Source organism: Dryobates pubescens, chromosome 35, assembly GCF_014839835.1.
Source record: "Dryobates pubescens isolate bDryPub1 chromosome 35, bDryPub1.pri, whole genome shotgun sequence".
Classification (NCBI taxonomy): Eukaryota; Metazoa; Chordata; class Aves; order Piciformes; family Picidae; genus Dryobates; species Dryobates pubescens.
Genome location: NC_071646.1, coordinates 6,015,112 through 6,040,257, shown reverse-complemented (window position 1 = coordinate 6,040,257; position 25,146 = coordinate 6,015,112). Strand labels below are relative to the sequence as shown.

The following is a 25,146-nucleotide window of genomic DNA, read 5'->3' as shown; positions in this document are numbered from 1 at the left end:
GTGCCCGCGGGACTCACGCCTGCCCTCGGGGGGCCGGAAGAGGCTGTCCGGGAGGATCACAGTGGTCTCCAGGTCCGGAGGCTTCTCCCCCCGCAGCGCCTCGTAGCGAGGCAGCCTGGCACCGGCCGAGCTGCCCTTGTCCAGCCGCACCACCGACACCACTGCGGCACCGGGCACCCGCCGCTTGGCACCCCGCGCCTGGCACCCCGCGCCTGCCACCCCCTGTGCCTGCCACCCCCTGTGCCTGCCACCGCCCGCGGGTCCCTGCACCCATGGACCCTGGCACCACCCGCGGGTCCCAGCACCCATGGACCCTGGCACCACCCGCGGGTCCCAGCACCCATGGACCCTGGCACCCCACGCTTGGCACCCCCTGTGCCTGGCACCACCCACGGATCCCAGCACCCATGGACCCTGGCACCCCACGCTTGGCACCCCCTGTGCCTGGCACCACCCACAGATCCCAGCGCCCATGGACCCTGGCACCCTGCACTTGGCACCCCCTGTGCCTGGCACCACCCACGGATCCCAGCACCCATGGACCCTGGCACCACCCACAGATCCCAGCACCCATGGACCCTGGCACCCCGCACTTGGCACCCCCTGTGCCTGGCACCACCCACGGATCCCAGCACCCATGGACCCTGGCACCCCACGCTTGGCACCCCCTGTGCCTGGTACCACCCATGGATCCCAGCACCCATGGACCCTGGCACCACCCACGGGTCCCAGCACCCATGGACCCTGGCACCCCATACTTGGCACCCCCTGTGCCTGGCACCACCCGTGGATCCCAGCACCCATGGACCCTGGCACCACCTGTGGATCCCAGCACCCCCCAGTCCCCAACACCCTGTCCCCCTGGTGCCCCCTGCCCCAATACCCTGTCCCTGGGCACCCCACTGCCCCAAACACCCCATCCCTGGCACCCCCCTGCCCCTAAGACCCTGTCCCTGGGCACCCTCCAGTCCCCACCACCCCATCCCTGGCACCCCCCTCTCCCAACACCCTATCGGTGGGCACCCCCATTCCCCAACACCCAGCCCCTGGCACCCCCTGTCCCTGGTATCCCCTGCCCCAACCATCCTGTCCTTGGCACCCCCCTGCCCCCCACACCCTGTCCTTGGCACCCCCCTGCCCCCAACACCCTGTCCTTGCCACCCCCCCTGCCCCCCACACCCTGTCCTTGGCACCCCCTGCCCCAATACCCTGTCCCTGGGCACCCTCCAGTCCCCACCACCCCATCCCTGCCACCCTGGGTCCCCAATACCCCATCCCCTGGCACGGTGCCGTGCCCAGGGGGGTGCCCACTCACCGATGTTGGGGGTGATGATGGTGAAGGGGCTGAGGTAGGTCTGGGGCATGTTCTGTGCCAGGGCACTGGCATAGTCCTCGAAGTGCTTGAGCAGCCAGGCTGTGCCCCCCTCGCTCTGCTGGATCAGCTCCCAGTGCCTCTTGTTGCTGCTGTCCAGCAGGGCACTGCCCACCCGCAGCAGGTTCTGCCAGGGCCCAACCCGTGCCAGTCACCCTGGCATCCGGGCAAGGCTTTGCCCACCTTCTGCTTTGCCTCCCCCACAAGGCTCTGGGGGGGTGCTGTAAGCCCCTCCACCCCACCTTAAGCTGAGGGGTGCCCTGGCATCAGGGGGGCATGGAAGGGGGGGGGCATCGTGCCCACCCCATGCACAAGTCAGTGGGGAGCTAGGCATGGAGGGGGTGCCCTGGCACTGCCAGCTGCTCCCAGGCAAGCCCTGCCCCAGCGTGCAGCACCAAGCACCTTGGCACTAAGCCTCCTCCACCTCCCCCCAGGGCATGGAGGAAGTGCCCTGGCACCTTCCAAAGGTGCCCAGCACCCTGGCATCTGGACTCCTGTATTCCACACCCTCCCTCACTCCCCAGGACGGTGCCCACCAGCCCAACACCCTGCAATAACCCACTCATGAGGGTGCCCGTCACCCTGGCACTGATCTTCCTTCACCCACCCAGATGGGTGCCCATCACCCTGGCATTGCCCCCTTCACCCCCCCACATGGGCACCAATCACCCTGGCATTGATCTCCCTCCTGCACCAACCCATCCAGACAGGTGCCTTTCACCCTGGCATTCATCTTCCTTCACCACCCACCCACATGGGCACCAATCACCCTGGCACTGATCTTCCTTCACCTACATGGGCACCTATCACCCTGGCATCGATCCTCCTGCACCCAGATGGGTGCCCATCACCCTGGCATTGATCCTCCTTTGCCCACCCAGATGGGTGCCAATCATCCTGGCATTGATCCTCCTTTGCCCACCCAGATGGGTGCCCATCATCCTGGCATTGATCCTCCTTTGCCCACCCAGATGGGTGCCCATCACCCTGGCATTGATCCTCCTTTGCCCACCCAGATGGGTGCCCATCATCCTGGCATTGATCCTCCTTTGCCCACCCAGATGGGTGCCCATCACCCTGGCATTGATCCTCCTTTGCCCACCCAGATGGGTGCCCATCTCCCTAGCATTGATCCTCCTTTGCCCACCCAGATGGGTGCCCATCGCCCTGGCATCGACCCTCCTTCACCCACTCAGATGGGCACCTATCACCCTGGCATCGATCCTCCTGCACCAACCCACCCAGGTGGGTGCCCACCGTTGGCCCTCCAGCATCCCACGCTCCCCGGGGGTGGGGGGTGGTGCCCATCGCCGTGCCCTCAGCCCCTCCCGCCGCGCCCCACGCCGCCCGTCCCCGGGGGTGGCACCTCGGTGAAGTGGGCATCCTGGGTGGCAGCCAGGCGGAAGCCCCGCTGGGCGCTCTCGTGGCGCAGCAGCCGCGTTGCCAGGCCGTATGCCAGGCGCAGGTCGCTGCCGAAGTAGGCAGGGGTGTGGCGGGTGGCCTCCCGCAGCTGCAGCGCCACCCTGCGGGACTGTGCCACGTCCAGCCGGGACTCGTTCCGGGCCAGCCGCTCCGCCTGCCACGGGGAGGGGACCTCAGCGGGGGGCACCGCGCAGCTGGCACCGTGACACCCCCCCCGCCCCCCTCCCCGGAGCCCCCACGGTGTGGGGCAGGCTGGAAGGGAGCTCCGGAGCTCACCCTGCCCAACCCTCCCCCTGCTCCAGCAGGGCTCCCCCAGCCCAGCCCCTGCCCCAGCAGGGCTCCCCCAGCAGAGCTCCCCCAGCCCAACCCCTGCCCCAGCAGGGCTCCCCCAGCAGCTTGCCCAGGGGCACAGTGCCCAGGGGGGTTTGGAAGCTCTCCACCCCAGCAGACTCCACAACCTCTCTGGGCAGCCTGCTCCAGGCTCCAGCAGCCTCACCCCAAACAACTTTCTCCTCCTGCTCAGCTCCAACCTCCTGCCTGCCACTCTGTGCCCCTTGCCCCTTGGCCTGGCCCTGGGCAGCACTCAGCAGAGCCTGGCCCCAGCCTCTTGCCCCCCACAGCTCCTTTAGCTCTTGCTGAGCATTGCTCAGCTGCCCTCTGGGGCTGCTCTGCTGCAGGCTCTCAGCCCCAGGGCTCTCAGCTCCTGCCAGAGCTGCTCCAGGCCCCTCAGCAGCTTCCCAGCCTCCCCTGGGCTCTCTGCAGCACTTCTCTGTCCCTCCTGAGCTGGGGAGCCCAGAGCTGGCCCCAGGGCTGCAGCTGTGGCCTGGCTGGGGCAGAGCAGAGGGGCAGCAGAGCCTCCCCTGCCCTGCTGGCCACACTCTTCTCCATGCCCCCCAGGACCCCCTGCAGCTCCTTGGCCATGAGGGCTCCTTGCTGGCTCCTGGGGACCTTGCTGGCCCCCAGCACTCCCAGCTGCTGCTCCTTGGAGCTGCTCTCCAGCAGCTCCCCCCTCAGCTGTGCTGCTGCAGGAGGTTGTTGCTGCCCAGGGGCAGTTCCCTGCCCTTGCCCTGGGTGAGCCCCAGGAGGTTCCTCTCCCCCAGCTCTCCACGTCCCCCCCCGTGCCCCCCCCGTGCCCCCCCGTGCCAGCCTGCCGGGGCACTCACCCATGCCCGCAGGGCAGCGAATGCCAGGGAGCTGCAGTTGAAGAGGTTGGGGGGCAGCCAGCCCTTGTGCTCGTCACAGTGCCGCACGGCCGTGCCTGCGGGCACACAGCTGGCACTGCCAGGGGCCCAGCCCAGCCCCAGCCATGCCACAGCCTGGCACCCGCCAGCCCCCAGCCCACCTCTGCCACCCTGTGCCAGCAGTGTGCCCCCTGCTCCCATCTCAGTGGTGCCACCACAGTGTCCCCTACCCAACCCCACCCCACTGCCCCCCCCTTGCCACCAAGCCCAGCAGTGCCACCATGGCATCACCTCCCCAACCCCATCCCAGTGGTGCCACCATAGTGCCACCCCCTTGCCACCAAGCCCAGCAGTGCCACCATGGTGCCACCCCCAGCCAAGGAGTGCCACCCCCCCTGCCAAGCCCAGCAGCACTACCATGGCATCACCTCCCCAACCCCATCCCAGTGGTGCCCCCATGGCATCACCTCCCCAACCCCATCCCAGTGGTGCCCCCATGGCATCACCTCCCCAACCCCATCCCAGTGGTACCACCCCCTTGCCACCAAGCCCAGCAGTGCCCCCATGGCATCACCTCCCCAACCCCAACTCCAAGCCCATCCAACTGGTGCCCCTACCATGGCATCACCCTTCAGCCCCATCCCACTGCTGCCAGCATGATGCCACCACCATGGCATCACCTGCCCAGCCCCATCCCCGTGGCGCCCCCACGGTGCCACCCCCTCCCCAAGCCCAGCAGTGCCACCCCCGCGGGCAGTGCCGTGCCAGTGTCCTTCCCCACCCCTTCAGCATCACTGTGGTGCCACCCCCTGCCCTGTGCCCAGGTTGCCACCTACCGACGGAGCCCTTGGGGCAGGGGGCAGCAGCTGGCAGCCCGAAGCGGGTGCGAGGCCACCAGATGCTGGCCTCGATGGCACGGGGACAGCTGTCGTAGTTCACTGTGGGCAGAGCAGGGTGGCACAGGCTCATGGCACTGCCAGCTGGCCACTGGCACCCAGGGTGCCACAGGCTCATGGCACTGCCACCGGGCCACCAGCACCAAGGGTGCCACAGGCTCATGGCACTGCCACCGGGCCACCGGCACCCAGGGTGCCACACGGTCATGGCAGTGCCAGCTGGTCACCAGCACCCAGGGTGCCACAGGCTCATGGCACTGCCACCGGGCCACCGCCACCCAGGGTGCCACAGGCTCATGGCAGTGCCAGCTGGCCACCAGCACCCATAGGGCACCACAGGGTCATGGCAGGGCAGTGCCACCTGCTCACCAGCACCCAGAGTGGCAGCAAGGTGCCACAGGGTCATGGCAGTGCCACCTGTTCACCAGCACCCACGGTGCCACAGGGTCATGGCAGTGCCACCTGGCCACCAGCATGTAGGATGGCTGCAGGGTGCCAGCAGGGTACCAGCGGGGTACCAGAGGGTGCCAGTAGGGTATCACAGGGTGCCAGCAGGGTGCTAGTAGGGAGACACAGGGTGCCAGCAGGGTACCACAGTGTGCCAGCAGGTGACAGTAGGGTACTACAGTGTGCCAGAGGGCGCCAGCAGGTGGCAGCAGGGAGACGCGGGAGTGCCAGCAGGTGCCAGCAGGGTACCACGAGGGTACCACAGTGTGCCAGCAGGTGGCAGCAGGGAGACGCGGGGGGTGCCAGCAGGGTACCCAGAGGGCGCCAGCAGGGGGCAGCAGGGAGACGCAGGGGTGCCAGCAGGGTACCCCGGGGTTCCCAGAGGGTGCCAGCAGGTGCCAGCAGGGAAATGCAGGGGTGCCAGCAGGTGGCATCAGGGTACCCCAGGGTTCCCAGAGGGCGCCAGCAGGGGGCAGCAGGGAGACGCGGGGGTGCCAGCAGGTGGCATCAGGTGCCAGCAGGGTACCCCGGGGTTCCCAGAGGGCGCCAGCAGGTGGCAGCAGGGAGTCGCGGGGGTGCCAGCAGGTGGCATCGGGTGGCAGCAGGGTACCCCGGGGTTCCCAGAGGGCGCCAGCAGGGGGCAGCAGGGAGACGCGGGGGTGGCAGCAGGGTACCCCGGGGTTCCCAGAGGGCGCCAGCAGGTGGCAGCAGGGAGATGCGGGGGTGCCAGCAGGTGGCATCAGGTGGCAGCAGGGTACCCCGGGGTTCCCAGAGGGCGCCAGCAGGGGGCAGCAGGGAGACGCGGGGGTGCCAGCAGGGTACCCCGGGGTTCCCAGAGGGCGCCAGCAGGGGGCAGCAGGGAGACGCGGGGGTGCCAGCAGGTGGCAGCAGGGTACCCCGGGGTTCCCAGAGGGCGCCAGCAGGGGGCAGCAGGGGGCCAGGCCGTGCCCTACCTTCGCAGCCGCCGGCCGTCACCTCGGCGAAGGGGTTGTCGCAGCGGTCGCAGTGCCGCCCGATGACGCCGCCCTTGCAGGGGCACTGCCCGCTGCTGGCATCGCAGCGCCGGGACAGGGAGCCGGTCGGGTAGCACTCGCAGGGCTGGCACCGATCGCTGCCCGCCGGCCGGAAGTGATTCTCCTGGGGGGGGGGAGGGAGGCGGGCGGGTGGCATCGTTTAGTGCGGGTGGTGCCGTACAGGGGGGTGGCATCGCTTGGGGTGGGGGTGCCAGGTGGGGGGTGGCATCATTTAGGCGGGGTGGTGCCAGTTAGGGGGGGTGGCATTATTTGGGGGGGTGGTGCCAGTTGGGGGGTGGCATCATTAGGGAGGGGTGGTGCCAGCTGGGAGGGGTGGTGCCAGTTGGGGGGTGGCATCATTGAAAGGGGGTTGGCACCATTAAGGGGGGGTGCTGCCATTGGGAGGGTGGTGCCATTGGGGGGGGGTGGCATCATTTGAAGGGGTTGGCACCATTAGGGGTGGCACCATTGGGGGTGTGGTGCCATTTGGGGGGGTGGCACCATTGGGGGGGGTGGCACCATTAGGGGGGTGTTGCCATTAAGGGGGGCTGGCACCATTAAGGGGGTGGCACCATTGGGGGGGTGCCATATAGAGGGTTGGCACCATTGGGGGGGTGGTGCCATATAGAGGGTTGGCACCATTGGGAGGGTAGTGCCATTGTGGGGGTGGCACCATTTAGGGGGCAGTGCCATATGGGGGGGGGTTGGCTTAATTTGGAGGGGTGGCACCATTTGGGGGGGGTGGCATCATTTAGGGGGTAGTGCCCTACGGGGAAGTTGGCATCATTTAGGGGGCTGGCACCACTAAGGGGGTGGCACCACTAAGGGGGTGGCACCATTGGGGAGGGGGTGGTGCCATATGGGGGGGTGGCATCATTTGGGGGGGGGTGGGTTGGAGCCATTTGGGGTGGGTGGCGCCTAGGGCCAGGGCGGGCAGGGCCGGTGCCAGGGCCGGTGCCAGGGCCGGTGCCCACCTTGCAGTGGCACTCTCCTGTGGTCTTGTTGCAGTCGGGGTCGAAGCCCTTGGCCACATCGCAGCTGCAGGGCCCACACGTGGGGTGCCCCCACCAGCCCCGGGGGCACGGCTGGGCCTCCCTGTGGGCACGGCACCACCTGCCTGGCACCGCCTGGCACCGCCTGGCACGGCCACCTCTGCCACCCCAAGGTTATCGTGCCCCCCTCCCCCTCCCACACCCCACCCCGTGCCCATCCCGTGCTCCTTGTGCCCTCTGTGTGCCCAACCCTGCCCCCCTGGACAGCCACTCTGCTCCTCGTGCCCACCCTGCCAGCCTCATGCCTACTGTGGCCCTTGCCAGGCTGCTGTGCCCCAAGTGTGCCCACCCTGCCCCTTGCATGGCCACCGTGGGCATGGGCACCATGGCTCTTGCATGGGCACTGTGCCCACCCCGTCTCTTTCACAACCACCGTGCCTGTGCCATGCCCCTTGAATGCCCACTGTGCCACTGGCATGGGCACCATGCCCACCCTGCCCCTTTCATGCCATGCTGCCCCTTGCACAGCCCCTGCACCCATGTGCCCTCCATGTGCCCACCCTGCCCCTTAGGGGTACAGCCACTGTGCCCCACGTGTGCCCACCCTGCCAGCCTCATGCCTACCGTGGCCCTTGCCAGGCCACTGTGCCCCACGTGTGCCCACCCTGTCCCTTGTGTGGCCACCATGGCTCTTGCATGGGCACTACGCCCATCCCATGCCCACCCTGCCCCATCCATGGGCACCATGCCCCCCATGTGTCCCCCATGCACCCCCCCATGTGCCTCCCATGTGCCCACTCTGCCCTCTGCAGTCACCTCTGTGCCCACCCTGCCCCATCCATGGGCACCATGCCCCCCATGTGCCCCCCATGTGCCCACCCTGCCCCATCCATGGGCACCATGCCCCCCATGTGTCCCCCATGCGCCCCCCATGTGCCTCCCATGTGCCCACCCTGCCCTCTGCAGCCACCCCTGTGCCCACCCTGCCCCATCCATGGGCACCATGCCCCCCATGTGCCTCCCATGTGCCCACCCTGCCCTCTGCAGCCACCCCTGTGCCCACCCTGCCCCATCCATGGCACCATGCCCCCCATGTGCCCCCCATGTGCCCCCCATGTGCCCTCCACATATCCACCCTGCCCTCTGCAGTCACCTCCATGCCCACCCTGCCCCATCCATGGGCACCATGCCCCCCATGTGCCCCCCATGTGCCCACCCTGCCCTCTGCAGTCACCTCCATGCCCACCCTGCCCCATCCATGGCACCATGCCCCCCCATGTGCCCCCCATGTGCCCACCCTGCCCCATCCATGGGCACCATGCCCCCCATGTGTCCCCCATGTGCCCCCCATGTGCCCACCCTGCCCCTCGCCTGCCCCCCCCAGCCTGGCAGGAGGGAGGGGCAGATGCCCACCGCGGTGCCCCCCAGGCTGCAGGTGCCCAGCCCTGGCTGCCACTCACCTGTGCTCGCAGTAGGCACCGAAGTGCCCCTGGGGGCACTCGCAGCTGTAGCCCTGTGCCGTGCCAGGCTTGCGGGCGCAGGTGGCAGGGGGCTGGCAGGGGTTGAGGGCACAGGCGCTGACACAGCTCTCACCAAAGTAGCCTGGGCACAAGGATGGGCACAGCTGGGGGCACCAGAGGGCAGGGAGGGCAGCTGGGGAGGGTGGCAGTGCCACGAGCGGGTGGCAGTGCCCTGGGGGCCGGCGGCAAGGGTGGTGGTGCCCCCCAGAGCGGGGCAGTGCCCTGGGGACGGTGAGAGGGAAGGGGCAGTGCCCATGGCAGTGCCCATGGCAGCTTGGCAGTGCCGAGAGGGTGGCAATAGCCAGGGGACTGGGCTGAGGGGTGGCAGTGCCCAGGCAGGGTGTTGGCACTCAGTTGGCAGGGGGATGGCAGTGCCCAGGGGACAGTGCCAAGGAGGGGGACAGTGGCCTGAGGGCAGCGATGGGGCAGGGGGGGTTGGCAGTGCCCAGGGAAGGTGGCCATGCCAGTGCCAGCAGTGCTGGGGGTGGCAGTGCCCAAGGGACAGGGAGGGGCATCTGAGCCCGGGGGTGGCAGAGCTCAGAGGGTTGGCAGTGTGGGGTGGCAGTGGCCAAGGGTGGCAGTGCCAGGGTGGCAGGGGAGGGATGGCAGTGTTGTGGGGGCAGTGGCAGGGTGGCAGTGGCAGGGTGCCAGAGGCAGGGGGCAGTGCCAGGGAGGCAGTGTTGGGGTGGCAGTGGCAGGGTGGCAGTGCCAGGGGCAGTGGCAGGGCAGTAGTGCCAGAGGCAGTGCCAGGGGTGGCAATGCCTGGAGGTGGCAGTGTTGGGGTGTCAATGGCAGGGGCAGTGCCAGGGGGTTGCAGTGCCAGGGTGGCAGTGCCAGGGGGAGTGCCAGGGGGTGGCAATGCTGGGGTGGCAGTGCCAGGGGCAGTGGCAGGGTGCTCACCAGGCTGGCAGCAGCAGGGGGGCAGTGCTAGGATGGCAGTGTTGGGGTGGCAGCGGCAGGGGCAGTGGCAGGGGCGGTGCCAGGGCGCTCAGCAGGCTGGCAGCGGGGCAGGGGGGCAGTGTCGGGGTGGCAGTGCCAGGGGCAGTGCCAGGGGCAGTGCCAGGGCGCTCAGCAGGCTGGCAGCGGGGCAGGGGGGCAGTGTTGGGGTGGCAGTGCCAGGGGCAGTGCCAGGGGCAGTGCCAGGGCGCTCAGCAGGCTGGCAGCGGGGCAGGGGGGCAGTGTTGGGGTGGCAGTGCCAGGGGCAGTGGCAGGGGCTGTGCCAGGGTGCTCAGCAGGCTGGCAGCGGGGCAGGGGGGCAGTGTCGGGGCGGCAGTGCCAGGGGCGGTGCCAGGGCGCTCAGCAGGCTGGCAGCGGGGCAGCGGGGCAGTGCCAGGGGCAGTGCCAGGCTGGCAGTGCCAGGGCGCTCACCAGGCTGGCAGCGGGGCAGGGGAGCAGTGTCGGGGTGGCAGTGCCAGGGGCGGTGCCAGGGCGCTCAGCAGGCTGGCAGCGGGGCAGGGGGGCAGTGCCAGGGGCGGTGCCAGGGGTGGTGCCAGGGCGCTCAGCAGGCTGGCAGCGGGGCAGGGGGGCAGTGTCGGGGCGGCAGTGCCAGGCTGGCAGTGCCAGGCTGGCAGTGCCAGGGCGCTCACCAGGCTGGCAGCGGGGCAGGGGGGCAGTGTCGGGGTGGCAGTGCCAGGCTGGCAGTGCCAGGGCGCTCACCAGGCTGGCAGCGGCAGGAGAAGCTGTCCCAGTCGTCGCTGCAGTAGCTGTGTGGGGGGCAGGGCCCCGAGTCGCAGGGGTCGGGCAGGGCGCAGCCTCCCTCCACGTTCACCTGTGCCGCCTGTGCCAGGCTCAGTGCCAGCCTGCCGCCCGCCGCCTCGCCCACGCGCACGCCCTGCGCACCCGCAGCCCTCAGCGCCGGGCACCGGAGCCCCCCGGGCAGCGGCACCCCGGGCAGCAGTGCCCCCCGGGCAGCAGTGCCCCCCCGGGCAGCATCACCCCGGGCAGCATCACCCCGGGCAGCAGTGCCCCCCCGGGCAGCAGTGCCCCCCGGGCAGCATCACCCCGGGCAGCAGTGCCCCCCCGGGCAGCATCACCCCGGGCAGCATCACCCCGGGCAGCAGTGCCCCCCTGGGCAGCAGTGCCCCCCGGGCAGCATCACCCCGGGCAGCAGTGCCCCCCGGGCAGCAGTGCCCCCCGGGCAGCATCACCCCGGGCAGCAGTGCCCCCCCGGGCACCGGTGCCCCCCCAAGCAGCAGTGCCCCCAGGAATCATCACCCCGGGCACCGGTGCCCCCGGGCAGCAGCACCCCGGGCAGCAGTGTCCCCCTGGGCATCATCATCCTGGGCATCAGTGCCCTCAGGCAGCAGTGCCCCTGGGCAGCATCACCTTGGGCACCGGTGCCCCCCGGGCAGCAGTGCCCCCTGGGCAGCAGTGCCCCTAGGCATCAGCACCCTGGGCATCAGTGCCCTCAGGCAGCAGTGCCCCCCTGGGCAGCAGTGCCCCTGGGCAGCACCCTGGGCAGCAGTGCCCCCTGGGCATGGTCAGCCCCAGGCACCATCACCCCGGGCATCAGTGCCCCTTGATGGACCCCACGCCCCCCCTTGTGCCACCCCATAGCTGCCCAGGCATTACTGCAGTGCCCACATCTCTGTGCCCACACCCATCCTCCCCCCCATGCCCACGTCCTCATCCCCCATGCCCACAGCCATGACCCCCATGCCCATGGCCCCCTGCCCTGTGCCCATGCCCTGTGCCCATGCCCATTGCCCCCACCATCATGCCCACATCCTCACCCCCCATGCCCACGGCCCCATGCCCTGTGCCACGTCCCCAAGCCTTGTGCCCATGCCCTAGTGCCCATACCCGTGCCCCCACCGTCATGCCCATGCCCCCTTGCACCGTGCCCACATCCCCCAACCCTGTGCCCAGACCCAAGCCCCCAGGCCCATGCCCCCCTGCCCTCATGCCCTCAGCCTCTCCCCCTTTGCCACCACCCCTGTGCCATGCCCTTTCCCGTGCCCACCTACCTGCAGGCACCCCCTGAAGCCCTGCTCCACGGTGCCACCGTCTCCTGCCAGCCCCCCCACGCTCAGTGCCCGCAGCCTCAGCCCCTGCAGCTCCCCTGCCACGTCTGCCACCGCCTGTGGGCACGGGGGGAGGGCACTCAGGCACCCCTGGGTGCCCACCCGGTGCCCACCCGGTGCCTCACTTTCTGTCCTGCTCTGCTCCCCCCCCAGGAGGTGCCCACCCCCGTGGAGGGCACTCAGACACCCCTGGGTGCCACCCACAAGGTGAACAGGGGGCAGTGCCCACCTGGTGCCCACCCTGTGCCTCAGTTTCTGCCCTGCTCCATGCCCCCCCAGCCCGGGGAGGTGCCCACCCCTGAGGAGGGCACTCAGACACCCCTGGGTGCCACCCACGAGGTGAGCAGGGGGCAGTGCCCACCTGGTGCCCACCCAGTGCCTCAGTTTCTGCCCTGCTCCATGCCCCCCAGCCCGGGGAGGTGCCCACCCCCGTGGAGGGCACTCAGACACCCCCGGGTGCCACCCAGGAGGCGAGCAGGGGGCAGTGCCCACCCGGTGCCCACCCTGTGCCTCAGTTCCCCCCCTTGGTGCCCCTGTACCTGGTGGCGGCCGTAGTCGAGGGCCAGGAGGAGGAGGGTGGCAGGGGGGGCAGGGCCGGGTGCCCCCCGCAGCTCCAGCTGCAGGTGGTGCCAGTCGCCGTCGTTGACCTTGGCGCTGGGCAGCCGCAGCCATGCCAGGCGGGACCCCCCCTGCCAGATGCCAGCCTCGGGCTGCCCCTCGCTCAGCTGCAGGGAGGGACATCGGTGACCTGCACCCCCGGGGGGGGCACCCCTGGCACTGCCACCCGGGCCATGATCCCCCACCAAGGGTGGCAACCCCCTGGCACTGCCCCACCCCGGGCAACACCCCCAGTGCCAACGCCCCCTGTGCCAATCTCCCTATGCCAACACTCCCTATGCCAACACCCCCAGTGCCCCCTGTGCCAATCTCCCTATGCCAACGTCCCCTGTGCCAACACCCCCTGTGCCAATCTCCCTATGCCAACACCCCCTATGCCAATGCTCCCAATGCCAACACCCCCTGTGCCAACACCCCCTATGCCAACGTCCCCTGTGCCAATGCTCCCTGTGCCAATCCCCTCCCATAGCCATAATCCATCCCTGGGTGATGCCAGTACCCACACCCCCCTGGCACTGCCCCTTGGCCAACCTCCTCTATGCCAACCTCCTCTATGCCAACCTCCCCTGTGCCAATCCCCTCCCATGGCCATAATCATCCCTGGGCAATAACTCCTATGCCAGTCCCACCCTATCCCCCCACCCCTCCCGGGGCAATACCTCCTTGGCACTGCCCCCATGCCAATCCCCCACTGCCCCTCTATGCCAACCACCTCTATGCCAACCTCCCCTATGCCAACCTCCCCTGTGCCAATCCCTTCTCATGCCTCATGCCCATAATTCTCCCCCCCGGGGGCAATACCTCCTGTGCCAGTACCCATCCCACCCCTCCCTGCCAGGGCAATGCCCCCCTGGCACTGCCCCTAAGACAATCCCCTCTGTGCCAACCTCCCCTATGCCAACCTCCTCTATGCCAACCACCTCTATGCCAACCTCCCCTGTGCCAATCCCCTCCCATGCCCATACTTCTCCCTAGGCAATACCTCCTATGCCAGTACCCATCCCACCCCTCCCTGCCAGGGCAATACCCCCCTGGCACTGCCCCTATGCCAACCTCCCTTGTGCCAATCCCTTCCCACTCCCATAACTCCCCCCACCCCCATGCCAACCGCTCCTATGCCAACCCCTCCTCCCCATCCATGCCCACCCCCCCCCTCCCCCCCATGCCCTCCCCCCGGGGCACACCTGGAGGGTGAGGGTGGCACGGGGCCCGGCACTGGCCCTCACCAGCAGCCCCCGGGGGTGGCGAGTGCGGAACATGAGCCCCAGGTGCCAGGGCAGGGTGATGGGCAGTGCCAACCCGCTCCAGGACACCCTGCTGCTGCCCAGGAAGCGCTGGGGGTTCGCCATCTCTGCGGGGAGAGGAGGAGGGAGGGGGCGTGGGGGAGGGGCGCTGGGACCGCAGAGGCCTCTGATGCCCCCCCCGGTGCCCGCCGGTACCTTCCTGGCAGGTCTTGCCCCCGAAGCCCAGCGGGCAGCGGCAGCTGAAGCTCTCCCACTCGTGCACGCAGGTGCCCCCGTTGTGGCAGGGGCTGGGGTCACACAGAGCCCTCTTGGCAGGGCAGCCTGGGCGAGGGGGCACGGGGCTCACACCCCCCCGTGCCACCCGCCACCCCTTCCCCCCCCCCAGCCCGTCCCGCAGCCTGGCATGGCTCAGCCACCTGTGCCCAAGGGGCACAGAGACGCCTGGCCACTGCCCCAGCCCCGAAGGCTCTTGACTGCCCTCCAGCCCTGGCACCCCCTGATCCCATGCCCAGGTGCCACAGCCCTCCATGACCCAGCCCCACAGCCTGGCATGGCTCAGCCACCTGTGCCCGTGCCCAAGAGGCACAGAGATGCCTGGGCACTGCCCCAGCCCCGAAGGCTCTTGACTGCCCTCCAGCCCTGGCACCTCCTAACCCCATCCCATGGTCCCATGCCCAGGTGCCACAGCCCTCCCCCCCCCCCCCCCCGACCCTTACCCAGCCCCACAGCCTGGCATGGCTCAGCCACCTGTCCCCGTGCCCAAGGGGCACTGAGACTCTCGGGCACTGGGTCCCAGGTGCCACCCCCAGACACCCATCCAGCCTCACCCCCTGGTGCCCCACGGGTTCCATATGCCCAGAGGGCACAGAGACACCTGGGCACTGCCCCAGCCCCAAATGCCATTGATTGCCCTCCAGCCCTGGCACCCCCTGATCCCATGCCCAGAGGGCACAGCCCATGGCCCTGGCACCCAGCAACCTCCTAACCCCCGCCCCATACCCTGTGGGCACAGTCCCGTGGCCCTGGCACCTCCACATCCCCCATACCTCCCACCCCATGCCCAGTAGGCATAACCCCATTGCCCTGGCACATCCATGCCCCTCCTAATGCCCACCCCATGCCCAGCAGGCACAACCCTACAGCCCTGGCACCTCCATGCCCCTCATACCCCCCATCCCATACCCAGAAGGCACAACCCCATGGCCGTGCCACCTCAACACCCCTCCTAATGCCCACCCCATGCCCAGCAGGCACAACCCTACAGCCCTGGCACCTCCATGCCCCTCATACCCCCCACCCCATGCCCAGCAGGCACAACCCTACAGCCCTGGCACCTCCATGCCCCTCATACCCCCCACCCCATGCCCAGCAGGCACAACCCCATGGCCGTGCCACTTCCACGCCCCTCCTAGTGCCCACCCCATGCCCAGCGGGCACAACCCCATGGCCGTGCCACTTCCACGCCCCTCCTAGTGCCCACCCCATGCCCAGCAGGCACAACCCCATGGCCGTGCCACTTCCACGCCCCTCCTAGTGCCCACCCCATGCCCAGCAGGCACAACCCCATGGCCGTGCCACCTCAACACCCCTCCTAATGCCCACCCCAAGCCCAGTGGGCACAACCCCATGGCCGTGCCACTTCCACGCCCCTCCTAGTGCCCACCCCATGCCCAGCGGGCACAACCCCACAGCCCTAACCCCCTCCGACCGCTCATCCCCTTCCTCCGGTGGGCACAGACCCCTTAGCTCCAGCCCCACTCCCCTCTACCCCCCGTAGCCCCCACCCGCCCCGTGCCCCCCGCGGTGCCCGCGGTGCCCGCACCGGGCACGGTGCCGTTGTTGGCGATGAAGGCTGCCAGGTCCACCGGGCGCTGGTCGATGCGCAGGTGCCGCATGCAGCCCACGAAGCTGCGGCTGCGGATCGGGAAGCTCTCGGGCAGGGTCGGGACCCCCCCCAGCAGCAGCGGCCCCGTCAGATCCAGCGACCTGCGGCAGCGACCCCCCCCCAGGGACCCCCTCAGAGAGCCCCCACCCGCGGGGAACAAAGGAGACCCCCCCCCCATCGCAATCCCATCCATGGGCGCCCCCCGGGACCCCCTCAGAGAGCCCCCACCCGCGGGGAACAAAGGAGACCCCCCCCCATCGCAATCCCATCCATGGGCGCCCCCCGGGACCCCCTCAGAGAGCCCCCACCCGCGGGGAACAAAGGAGACCCCCCCCCCATCGCAATCCCATCCATGGGCGCCCCCAGGGACCCCCTCAGAGAGCCCCCACCCGCGGGGAACAAAGGAGACACCGACACCCCCCCCGCACCCCCCTTAGAGACTCTCGCTCCCCCCCACCCGTGGGGACCCAAAAGGACCCCTAGGGACCCTCCATCAGCCATGGGGACCCCAAGAGACCCTCAAGCCCCCACCCTGAGCCATGGGGACCCCAAAGCACCCTCAAGCCCCCCGCCCCTCAGCCAGAGGGCCCCCACCCTCCACCATGGGGACCCCAAAGCACCCTCAAGCCCCCCCCCCCCCATAGGGACCCCAAGAGACCCTCAAGCTCCCACCCTTAGCCATGGGGACCCCAAGAGACCCTCAAGCCCCCACCCTGAGCCATGGGGACCCCAAAGCACCCTCAGAGCCCCCCCCCCCCCCCTAGGGACCCCAAGAGACCCTCAAGCCCCCACCCTTAGCCATGGGGACCCCAAGAGACCCTCAAGCCCCCACCCTGAGCCATGGGGACCCCAAAGCACCCTCAAGCCCCCCCCCCCCCCCCTAGGGACCCCAAGAGACCCTCAAGCTCCCACCCTTAGCCATGGGGACCCCAAGAGACCCTCAAGCCCCCACCCTCACCCGTGGAGCTCCCAAGAGACCCTCAAGCCCCCACCCTCCACCATGGGGACCCCAAAGCACCCTCAAGCCCCTCCCCCCCCCAGGGACCCCAAGAGACCCTCAAGCTCCCACCCTTAGCCATGGGGACCCCAAGAGACCCTCAAGCCCCCACCCTGAGCCATGAGGACCCCACGAGACCCTCAAGCCCCCACCCTGAGCCATGAGGACCCCAAGAGACCCTCAAGCCCCCACCCTGAGCCATGGGGACCCCAAAGCACCCTCAAGCCCCCCCCCCCCCCCTAGGGGACCCCAAGAGACCCTCAAGCTCCCACCCTTAGCCATGGGGACCCCAAGAGACCCTCAAGCCCCCACCCTTAGCCATGGGGACCCCAAGAGACCCTCAAGCCCCCACCCTGAGCCATGGGGACCCCAACCCACCCTCAAGCCCCCCCCCCCCCCAGGGACCCCAAGAGACCCTCAAGCTCCCACCCTTAGCCATGGGGACCCCACGAGACCCTCAAGCCCCCACCCTGAGCCATGGGGACCCCACGAGACCCTCAAGCCCCTACCCTCAGCCATGGGGACCTCGCAAGCCCCCCGCCCTCAGCCAGGGGGACCCCAAGAGACCCTCAACACCCCCCCCCCCATGGGGCCCCCCCCGGCGCCCCCTCCCCCGTTACTTCTTGCTGCCGGACTGCGTGCCCTGGGCGGCGCAGGAGTAGTTGCCCAGGCGCGCCCCGAAGCGCAGCGCCACGGCCGTGTCGCAGTCGTCCACGGCCACCACGGCCACCTTCTGCTCCGAGGGGCCCTGCGGCAGCCCCGACCGCCCCAGCACCGGCTGGGGACCCCCCCTCAGCCCCGGCGCTGCGGCCTGCCGCCCGCTCCTCACCCTCCCGCAGACCCCCACAGTCTTCAACCCACCCCCCAAGATCCTTCCCCCCCGCCCCGGGGACCCTGCCCCGCTCCTATCCATCCCCAGCCTCCCACCCCTGCTCCGTGCGACCCCAGACCCTCCCTACACTCATCCAGACACCCCCCCACCCCCACCCCGAGCCCCCATTCACCTCCAGACCCCCACACTGCCCCCATCCATCCGCCAGACCCCCCCCAGCCCTGCTCCCATCCATCATCAGACCCCCCCCAGCTCCATCCCCAGACCCCATCCCACTGCTCCATCCTCAGACTCCTCCCTTACCCCCATCCATCCCCAGCCCCCTCCCCACTGCTCCATCCATCCCCAGACCCCCCCCGATCCATCCTGATCCCCCCAACACCATCTCCAGACCCCCCCAGCTCCATCCTGATCCCCCAACTCCATCTCCAGACCCCCCCAGCTCCATCCTGACCCTGCCGGCTCCATCCCCAGATGCCCCAGCACCATCCATCCTCAGACCCCCCCCCAGCTCCATCCTGACCCCCCCCAACACCATCTCCAGACCCCCCCAGCTCCATCCTGACCCCCCCAACACCATCTCCAGACCCCCCCCAGCTCCATCCTGACCCCCCCAACACCATCTCCAGACCCCCCAGCTCCATCCTGACCCCCCCCAGCTCCATCCTCAGCCCCCCCCCCAACTGCTTCATCCATCCTCAGCCCTCCCCCAGCTCCACCCCAGACCCCTCAGCTCTATCCTGACCCCCCCAGCTCCATCCTGACCCCCCCAGATCCATCCTGACCCCCCAACTCCATCTCCAGACCCCTCAGCTCTATCCTGACCCCCCCAGCTCCATCCTGACCCCCCCAGATCCATCCTGACCCCCCCCAGCTCCATCCTGACCCCCCCAGATCCATCCTGACCCCCCAACTCCATCTCCAGACCCCCCCAGCTCCATCCTGACCCCCCCAGATCCATCCTGACCCCCCAACTCCATCTCCAGACCCCCCCAGCTCCATCCTGACCCCCCCCAACTCCATCTCCAGACCCCCCAACTCCATCTCCAGACCCCCCCAGATCCATCCTGACCCCCCCAGATCCATCCTGACCCCCCAACACCATCTCCAGACCCCCCAGCTCCATCCTGACCCCCCCAGCTCCATCCTGACCCCCCCAGATCCATCCTGACCCCCCAACTCCATCTCCAGACCCCCCCAACTCCATCTCCAGACCCCCCCAACTCCATCTCCAGACCCCCCCAGCTCCATCCTGACCCCCCCAGCTCCATCCTGACCCCCCCACCTCCATCCCCAGCCCCCCCCAGTCCTCTTCTCCCCCCCAAACCCTTCCCTGCCTCCCCTCACCCCCATCCCCCCCCTCATTTTTTGCCCCCCCCCCAGTGCCCCCCAAGTGCCCCCCCCTGCCCCCCACCTTGTTGTAGTAGTGCAGCTGGACTCGGTGCCACTGCCCATCGCTGACCCCGCCGGGCACAAAGGGGGACACGGTGGTGGTGGTCTCACCTGTGGGCATCAGCAGTGGGCACTGGGTGTGGGTACAGGGGTGTGTGTGTGGGGAGGTGCCAGGGAGGAGGTGCCAAGGGTGGGGTGCCCAGGATGCAGTGCCAGGGATGCGGTGCCAGGGGGATGACGGCCCAGGATGTAGTGCCAAGGGGTGGGGATGCCCAGTGCCCAGGGGCCAGTGCCAGGCAGTGCAAGGGGTGCAGGAGATGTTGGCAGGGATGTGACACATGGGCTGCAGCGCCAGGAATGAGATGCCCAGGAGGCAGTGCCAAGGGAGGCAGTGCCAGGCAGTGCCCAGGAGGCAGTGCCAGGGATGCTATGCAAGGGATGCAGTGCCAGGGCCACGATGCCCAGGCTGCAGTGCCATGGATGGTAATGAGCAGGCTGCAGTGCCCACAGCGCCTGGGGGGGGGGCAGGCAGTGGGCACGGTGCCTGCAGTGCCCAGGGGGGCAGGGGGTGGGCACAGTGCCCGCAGTGCCCGCAGTGCCCGTGGGGGTCAGGCAGTGGGCAGGGTGCCCGCAGTGGCCGCAGGGGTGGGCAGGGTGCCCACAGTGCCCGGGGGGAGGTCAGGGGGTGGGCAGGGTGCCCACAGTGCCCAGGGGGGTGTTCATGGTGCCCGCAGTGCCCACGGGGGTGGGCAGGGGGTGGGCATAGAGTCCGGAGTGCCCGGGGAGGGTGTTCATGGTGCCCGCAGTGCCCGGGGGGGATCAGGGGGTGTTCATGGTGCCCACAGTGCCTGCAGGGGTGGGCACGGTGCCTGCAGTGCCCAGGGGGGCAGGGGGTGGGCACAGTCTGGAGTGCCCGGGGGGGTGTTCACGGTGCCCGCAGTGCCCACGGGGGTGGGCAGGGTGCCCGCAGTGCCCGGGGTGGGGGTCAGGGGGTGTTCACAGTGCCCGCAGTGCCCGGGGGGGTGGGCAGGGTGCCTGCAGTGCCCGGGGGGGGGTCAGGGGGTGTTCACGGTGCCCGCAGTGCCCGCGGGGGTGTTCACGGTGCCCGCAGTGCCCGGGGGGGGGGGTCAGGGGGTGTTCACGGTGCCCGCAGTGCCCGCGGGGGTGGGCAGGGTGCCCGCAGTGCCCGGGGGTGTCAGGGGGTGTTCACGGTGCCCGCAGTGCCCGCGGGGGTGGGCAGGGTGCCCGCAGTGCCCGGGGGGGGGGGTCAGGGGGTGTTCACGGTGCCCGCAGTGCCCGGGGGGGTGGGCAGGGTGCCCGCAGTGCCCGCGGGGGTGGGCAGGGTGCCCGCAGTGCCCGCGGGGGTGGGTAGGGTGCCCGCAGTGCCCGCGGGGGTGGGCAGGGTGCCCGCAGTGCCCGGGGGGGGTCAGGGGGTGTTCATGGTGCCCGCAGTGCCCGCGGGGGTGGGCAGGGTGCCCGCAGTGCCCAGGAGGGGTCAGGGGGTGTTCATGGTGCCCGCAGTGCCCGCGGGGGTGGGCAGGGTGCCCGCAGTGCCCGGGGGGGGGGTCAGGGGGTGTTCACAGTGCCCGCAGTGCCCGGGGGGGGTGGGCAGGGTGCCCGCAGTGCCCAGGGGGGGGGGTCAGGGGGTGTTCACAGTGCCCGCAGTGCCTGCAGGGGTGGGCAGGGTGCCCGCAGTGCCCGGGGGGGGGGGTCAGGGGGTGTTCACGGTGCCCGCAGTGCCCGCGGGGGTGGGCAGGGTGCCCGCAGTGCCCGGGGGGGGGGTCAGGGGGTGTTCACGGTGCCCGCAGTGCCCGCGGGGGTGGGCAGGGTGCCCGCAGTGCCCGCGGGGGTGGGCAGGGTGCCCGTACCTGCGGAGAAGGTGAGCTGGAGCTGCTCGGCCACGATCTCCAGGGCCACGAAGTCGTGGCGCTCGTTGAAGCGGCCGTTGTAGAGCAGGAGCCCGTCCCGCTCCCTGGTGGCGAACCTGGCACGGGCGAGAGTGCCAACCCCTGCCCGTCACCCCCTGCCCAGGGCTCGCCGCTCGGCTGGGTGCCCCCCCCCCCGCTCCCCGCCCCCGCGCGGTGCCCGCCGCCTCCCGCCCCGCTGCCTGGCACCCCCCGGCCCGTGTCTCCCGTCGCCCTAGGTGATGCCCACGGGGCACCTGGCACCCCACATCCCATCACTGATGCCCAGGGAACAACCCCCACCCACCCCCTGATGCCCATGTGATGCCCACAGGGCACCTGGCACCCCACGTCCCATCTGATGCCCACAGGATGCCAACCGCCTCCCACCACAGATGATGGCCAGGGGGCACCCATCAGCCCACACCCTATCTGATGCTCATGTGATGCCCACAGGGCACCCAGCACCCTACATCCCACCGCTCCAGATGATGCCCAGGGAACAGCCACCACCCACACCCTGATGCCCATGCAATGCCCACGGGGTGCCCTGCATCATGCCCACAGGATGCCCACCACCTCCTACCCCGTGTGATGCCCACAGGGCACCCATCACCCTACATCCCACCACTCCAGATGATGCCCAGGGGACAACCACCACCCATACCCTATCTGATGCCCAGGTGATGCCCAGAGGGCACCCAGCACCCCACATCCCACCACTGATGCCCGTGGACCACTCACCCCCTGATGCCCAGGTGATGCCCAGAGGGCACCCAGCACCCCACTTCCCATCCCTGATGCCCACAGACCACCCACCACTCACCCCCTGATGCCCAGGTGATGCTGGGCACCCAGCACCCCACCTCCCATCCCTGATGCCCACAGACCACCCACCACTCACCCCCTGATGCCCAGGTGATGCTGGGCACCCAGCACCCCACTTCCCATCCCTGATGCCCACAGACCACCCACCACTCACCCCCTGATGCCCAGGTGATGCTGGGCACCCAGCACCCCACTTCCCATCCCTGATGCCCACGGAACACCCACCCCCATCCTGACACCCCGGGGGGATGCCGCCACCCCCCTCACTCCCCGCACGGCACCCCTGGGGTCCCCACACCCCCTCGCCCGGGCGGGCACCCCCCGTGCCCGCCCCCCCCCCCCCCCCCCCGCGCCCCCTCCCCCCGGCGGGGGCTCACGTGAGGGCGAGGGTGAAGTGGAAGCGCTGCCGCAGGCCGCGGAAGGTGAGGAAGGAGCTCGGGGGGAAGCTCCTGGTGCTCATGGTGCAGAAGGGCTTCTCGTAGTGCCCGGGGGGGCACTGGCAGCGGAACCCCCCCACCAGCAGGTTCAGGCAGGTGCCCCCATTGCGGCACACCCCCGGGGCGCAGCGCCCGCCCCGGGCGCTCAGCTCGCAGTGCTCCCCTGTGCCAAGCCCGGCTGGCATCAGCGCCGGCAGCAGGGCACCCAGCGACCCCCCCCCCCTTCATCCCCCCCTCAGAAAACGGGGGGTGGGGGCACTGGGGAGCCCCTCTCACTGCCCACCCCCAGCTCCAGAGCCTTCATCCCCAGCTGCATCACCCTGGCAACAGCCTCCCGTCGCCGTGGCGACCCCCAGCATCCCGGCGCTGGCACCCCCCGACCTGGGTGTCCCCTGGTGGGGGCTGGCAGTGCCAAAGGGACCCCAGGGCTGGGGGGAGCTGTCCCCAGGGACCAAGGCGTGTCCCTTCCCCTCCCCCCCCATCCCAGGCCAGCTGTGGTGGGGATAGGGTGCTGGGGGCCACTGGGGTGTGGCCAGGGTGTGGCCAGGGTGTCCCCAAGGCTCTGGCCCTCAGCAGGGTCCCTGTGCCCTCACCTCTGCCCTCCTGCAGGGAGGGAGGAAGGTGAAGATGGGAGAGAGGAGGAAGATAAAGGTGATGGAGACAGAGGAGGAGATAGGAGGAGGGAGGGATATAGGAGATAGAGGAGGGAGAGAGGAAGGATGGAGGAGGGGTGGAAGAGGGGAGGAGGGATGGAGGATAGAAGAAGGATGGAAGAAGGAAAGAAGAGGGATGGAGGAAGGATGAAGGAGGGAGGGAGGGATGGATGGATGGATGGATGGATGGATGGATGGATGGAGGAATGGATGGAGATGGATGGATGGAGGGAGGGAGGGAGGGAGGGATGGATGGGGATGGATGGAGGGAGGGCTGGATGGATAGAGGGAAGGATGGATGGATGGATAGAGATGGATGGAGGGATGGATGGAGGGAGGGAGAGAGGGATGGAGGGATGGAGGGAGGAATGGATGGGTGGATGGATGGATGGATGGAAGGATGGAGGGAGGAAGGGTGGGAGGGATGGAGGAATGGATGGATGGATGGAGGGAGAGAGGGAGGGATGGATGTAGATGGACGGACGGGCAGATGGATGCACAGATGGAGGCTGATGGGCACAAGGTGCCCTCCCTCTCCTCCTCCTCCTCCTCCTTCTCCTCCCCCCCGGCTCTCACCGGTGTAGTCCTCCTGGCACTCGCAGGTGTAGCCTCCCTCGCGGCTGCGGCAGTGCCCGTGGGGGCCGCAGGGGCTGGAGTAGCAGAGGTCGATCTCGGTCTCGCAGTAGTCGCCGGTGAAGCCGGGGGGGCAGCGGCAGCGCAGGCCGGTGACGGGGTGGATGGGCCGGAAGAGGATGGTGTCGGAGGCCAGGAAGGGAGCGGAGCTGTCGAACTGCAGCACCGAGACGCAGCGCAGGTAGTTCTCGCAGGGCTCCCGCAGGCAGATGTTGTCGTCGAAGGGCAGCACCCGCTGGGCCGAGATGGAGGCCAGCAGGGAGCGGTTCAGGTAGAGCCTCTCCTGCAGCTCCTCCGAGGAGAAGAAGCGGGACGAGCCCTGCCCCGAGGCGGGCAGCAGCACCGAGAGGCTGACGTTGAGGATCCGGGCGGCCGACCCCACGTCGGTGTCGGTCTGGATGTTGAAGAGGACCACGCGGTGGCGAGGGGTGCCCAGGACGGTGGCCACCCCCTCCAGGAAGCGGCTGAGGAGCGGCGAGAGGAAGCGCTCCTGGGACATGTCGGCCAGGCGCAGGGTGATGCTGTTGCTCAGCATCTCGTCCGTGATCACCGTCACCCGCAGCGTGCACTGCGCCGTGGCGCTGTGAACTCCGTCTGGGGGGGGACACACACGAGGAGGGGGTCAGCGACGGCATCGCCCACCGCGGGGTGGGGCTGGAGCCCCTGTCCCGGTGGGCACCACACAGCGGGGCTGCTGGTGGGGATGGAGCCCCTGTCCCGGTGGGCACCACACAGCGGGGCTGCTGGTGGGGATGGAGCCCCTGTCCCGGTGGGCACCACGGGGTGGGGATGGTGGTGATGAGGAACACATCCTGGTGGGCACCACAGGATAGAATGGAATGGAATGGAATGGAATGGAATGGAATGGAATGGAATGGAATGGAATGGAATGGAATAGAATAGAATAGAATAGAATAGAATAGAATAGAATAGAATAGAATGAACCAGGTTGGGAAAGATCTTGGAGCTCACCAAGTCCAACCTCTCCCCCAGCACCATCTGATCAACTCAACCATGGCACCAAGGGCCTCAGCCAGACTCTCCCTAAACCCCTCCAGGGATGGGGACTCCACCACCTCCCTGGGCAGCACATCCCCAGGGCCAATCTCTCTCTCTGGGAAGAATTTCTTCCTCCCCTCCAGCCTGAACCTCCCCTGGCACAGCTTGAGACTGTGTCCTCTTGTTCTGCTGCTGGGTGCCTGGGAGAAGAGCCCAACCCCCAGCTGGCTCCAACCTCCCTGCAGGCAGTTGCAGAGAGCAAGAAGGTCTCCCCTGAGCCTCCTCTCCTGCAGGCTAAGCAACCCCAGCTCCCTCAGCCTCTCCTCCCAGGGCTGTGCCCCAGACCCCTCCCCAGCTTTGTTGCCCTTCTCTGGACACCTTCCAGCAGCTCAACCTCTTTCCTGACCTGAGGAGCCCAGAGCTGGCCACAGGACTCCAGCTGTGGCCTCAGCAGTGCTGAGCACAGGGCAGGATGAGCTCCCTGCTGCTGCTGGCCACACTCTGCCTGCTGCAGGCCAGGCTGCCCTTGGCCTTCTTGGCCCCCTGGGCACCCTGCTGGCTCCTGTTCAGCTGCTCTCCACCACTCCCCCAGGTCCCTCTCTGCCTGGCTGCTCTCAGCCACTCTGCCCCCAGCCTGTGGCACTGCCTGGGGTTGCTGTGGCCATGGGGCTATTGTGGCCACAGGATGAGGATGGTGATGGGGAAGCCGTCCTGGTGGGCACCACAGGCTGGGGACAGTGGAATGGGGACAGTGGTGGCTCTGGGGTACCCATCCTGCTCAGCTACAGTGGGATGTGGACAGCACCTGCCCTGGCACCCATCCTGACCAGCACCATGGGAGGGGGGTGGTGGCAATGA

General features: G+C 69.2%; 1 protein-coding gene across 1 annotated transcript in view; it reads right to left on the bottom strand.

Moving 5' to 3' along the window:
• Positions 1–25,146, bottom strand: part of CELSR2 (cadherin EGF LAG seven-pass G-type receptor 2) — a 39,945-nt gene that overhangs the window by 5,874 nt on the left and 8,925 nt on the right. Inside the window, exons 4-22 of the mRNA XM_054176301.1 lie at positions 23,233–23,883; positions 21,944–22,166; positions 20,703–20,818; positions 18,857–18,945; positions 17,231–17,388; positions 15,551–15,714; positions 13,924–14,049; positions 13,669–13,835; positions 12,406–12,591; positions 11,810–11,923; positions 10,500–10,674; positions 8,784–8,925; positions 7,306–7,426; positions 6,272–6,455; positions 4,812–4,913; positions 3,958–4,052; positions 2,739–2,948; positions 1,316–1,499; positions 18–161 (exon numbers count right to left, since the gene is read on the bottom strand). Of these exons, the coding sequence (XP_054032276.1) occupies positions 18–161; positions 1,316–1,499; positions 2,739–2,948; positions 3,958–4,052; positions 4,812–4,913; positions 6,272–6,455; positions 7,306–7,426; positions 8,784–8,925; positions 10,500–10,674; positions 11,810–11,923; positions 12,406–12,591; positions 13,669–13,835; positions 13,924–14,049; positions 15,551–15,714; positions 17,231–17,388; positions 18,857–18,945; positions 20,703–20,818; positions 21,944–22,166; positions 23,233–23,883 (3,351 nt within the window). The remainder of the gene's footprint in view (positions 1–17; positions 162–1,315; positions 1,500–2,738; positions 2,949–3,957; positions 4,053–4,811; positions 4,914–6,271; positions 6,456–7,305; positions 7,427–8,783; positions 8,926–10,499; positions 10,675–11,809; positions 11,924–12,405; positions 12,592–13,668; positions 13,836–13,923; positions 14,050–15,550; positions 15,715–17,230; positions 17,389–18,856; positions 18,946–20,702; positions 20,819–21,943; positions 22,167–23,232; positions 23,884–25,146) is intronic.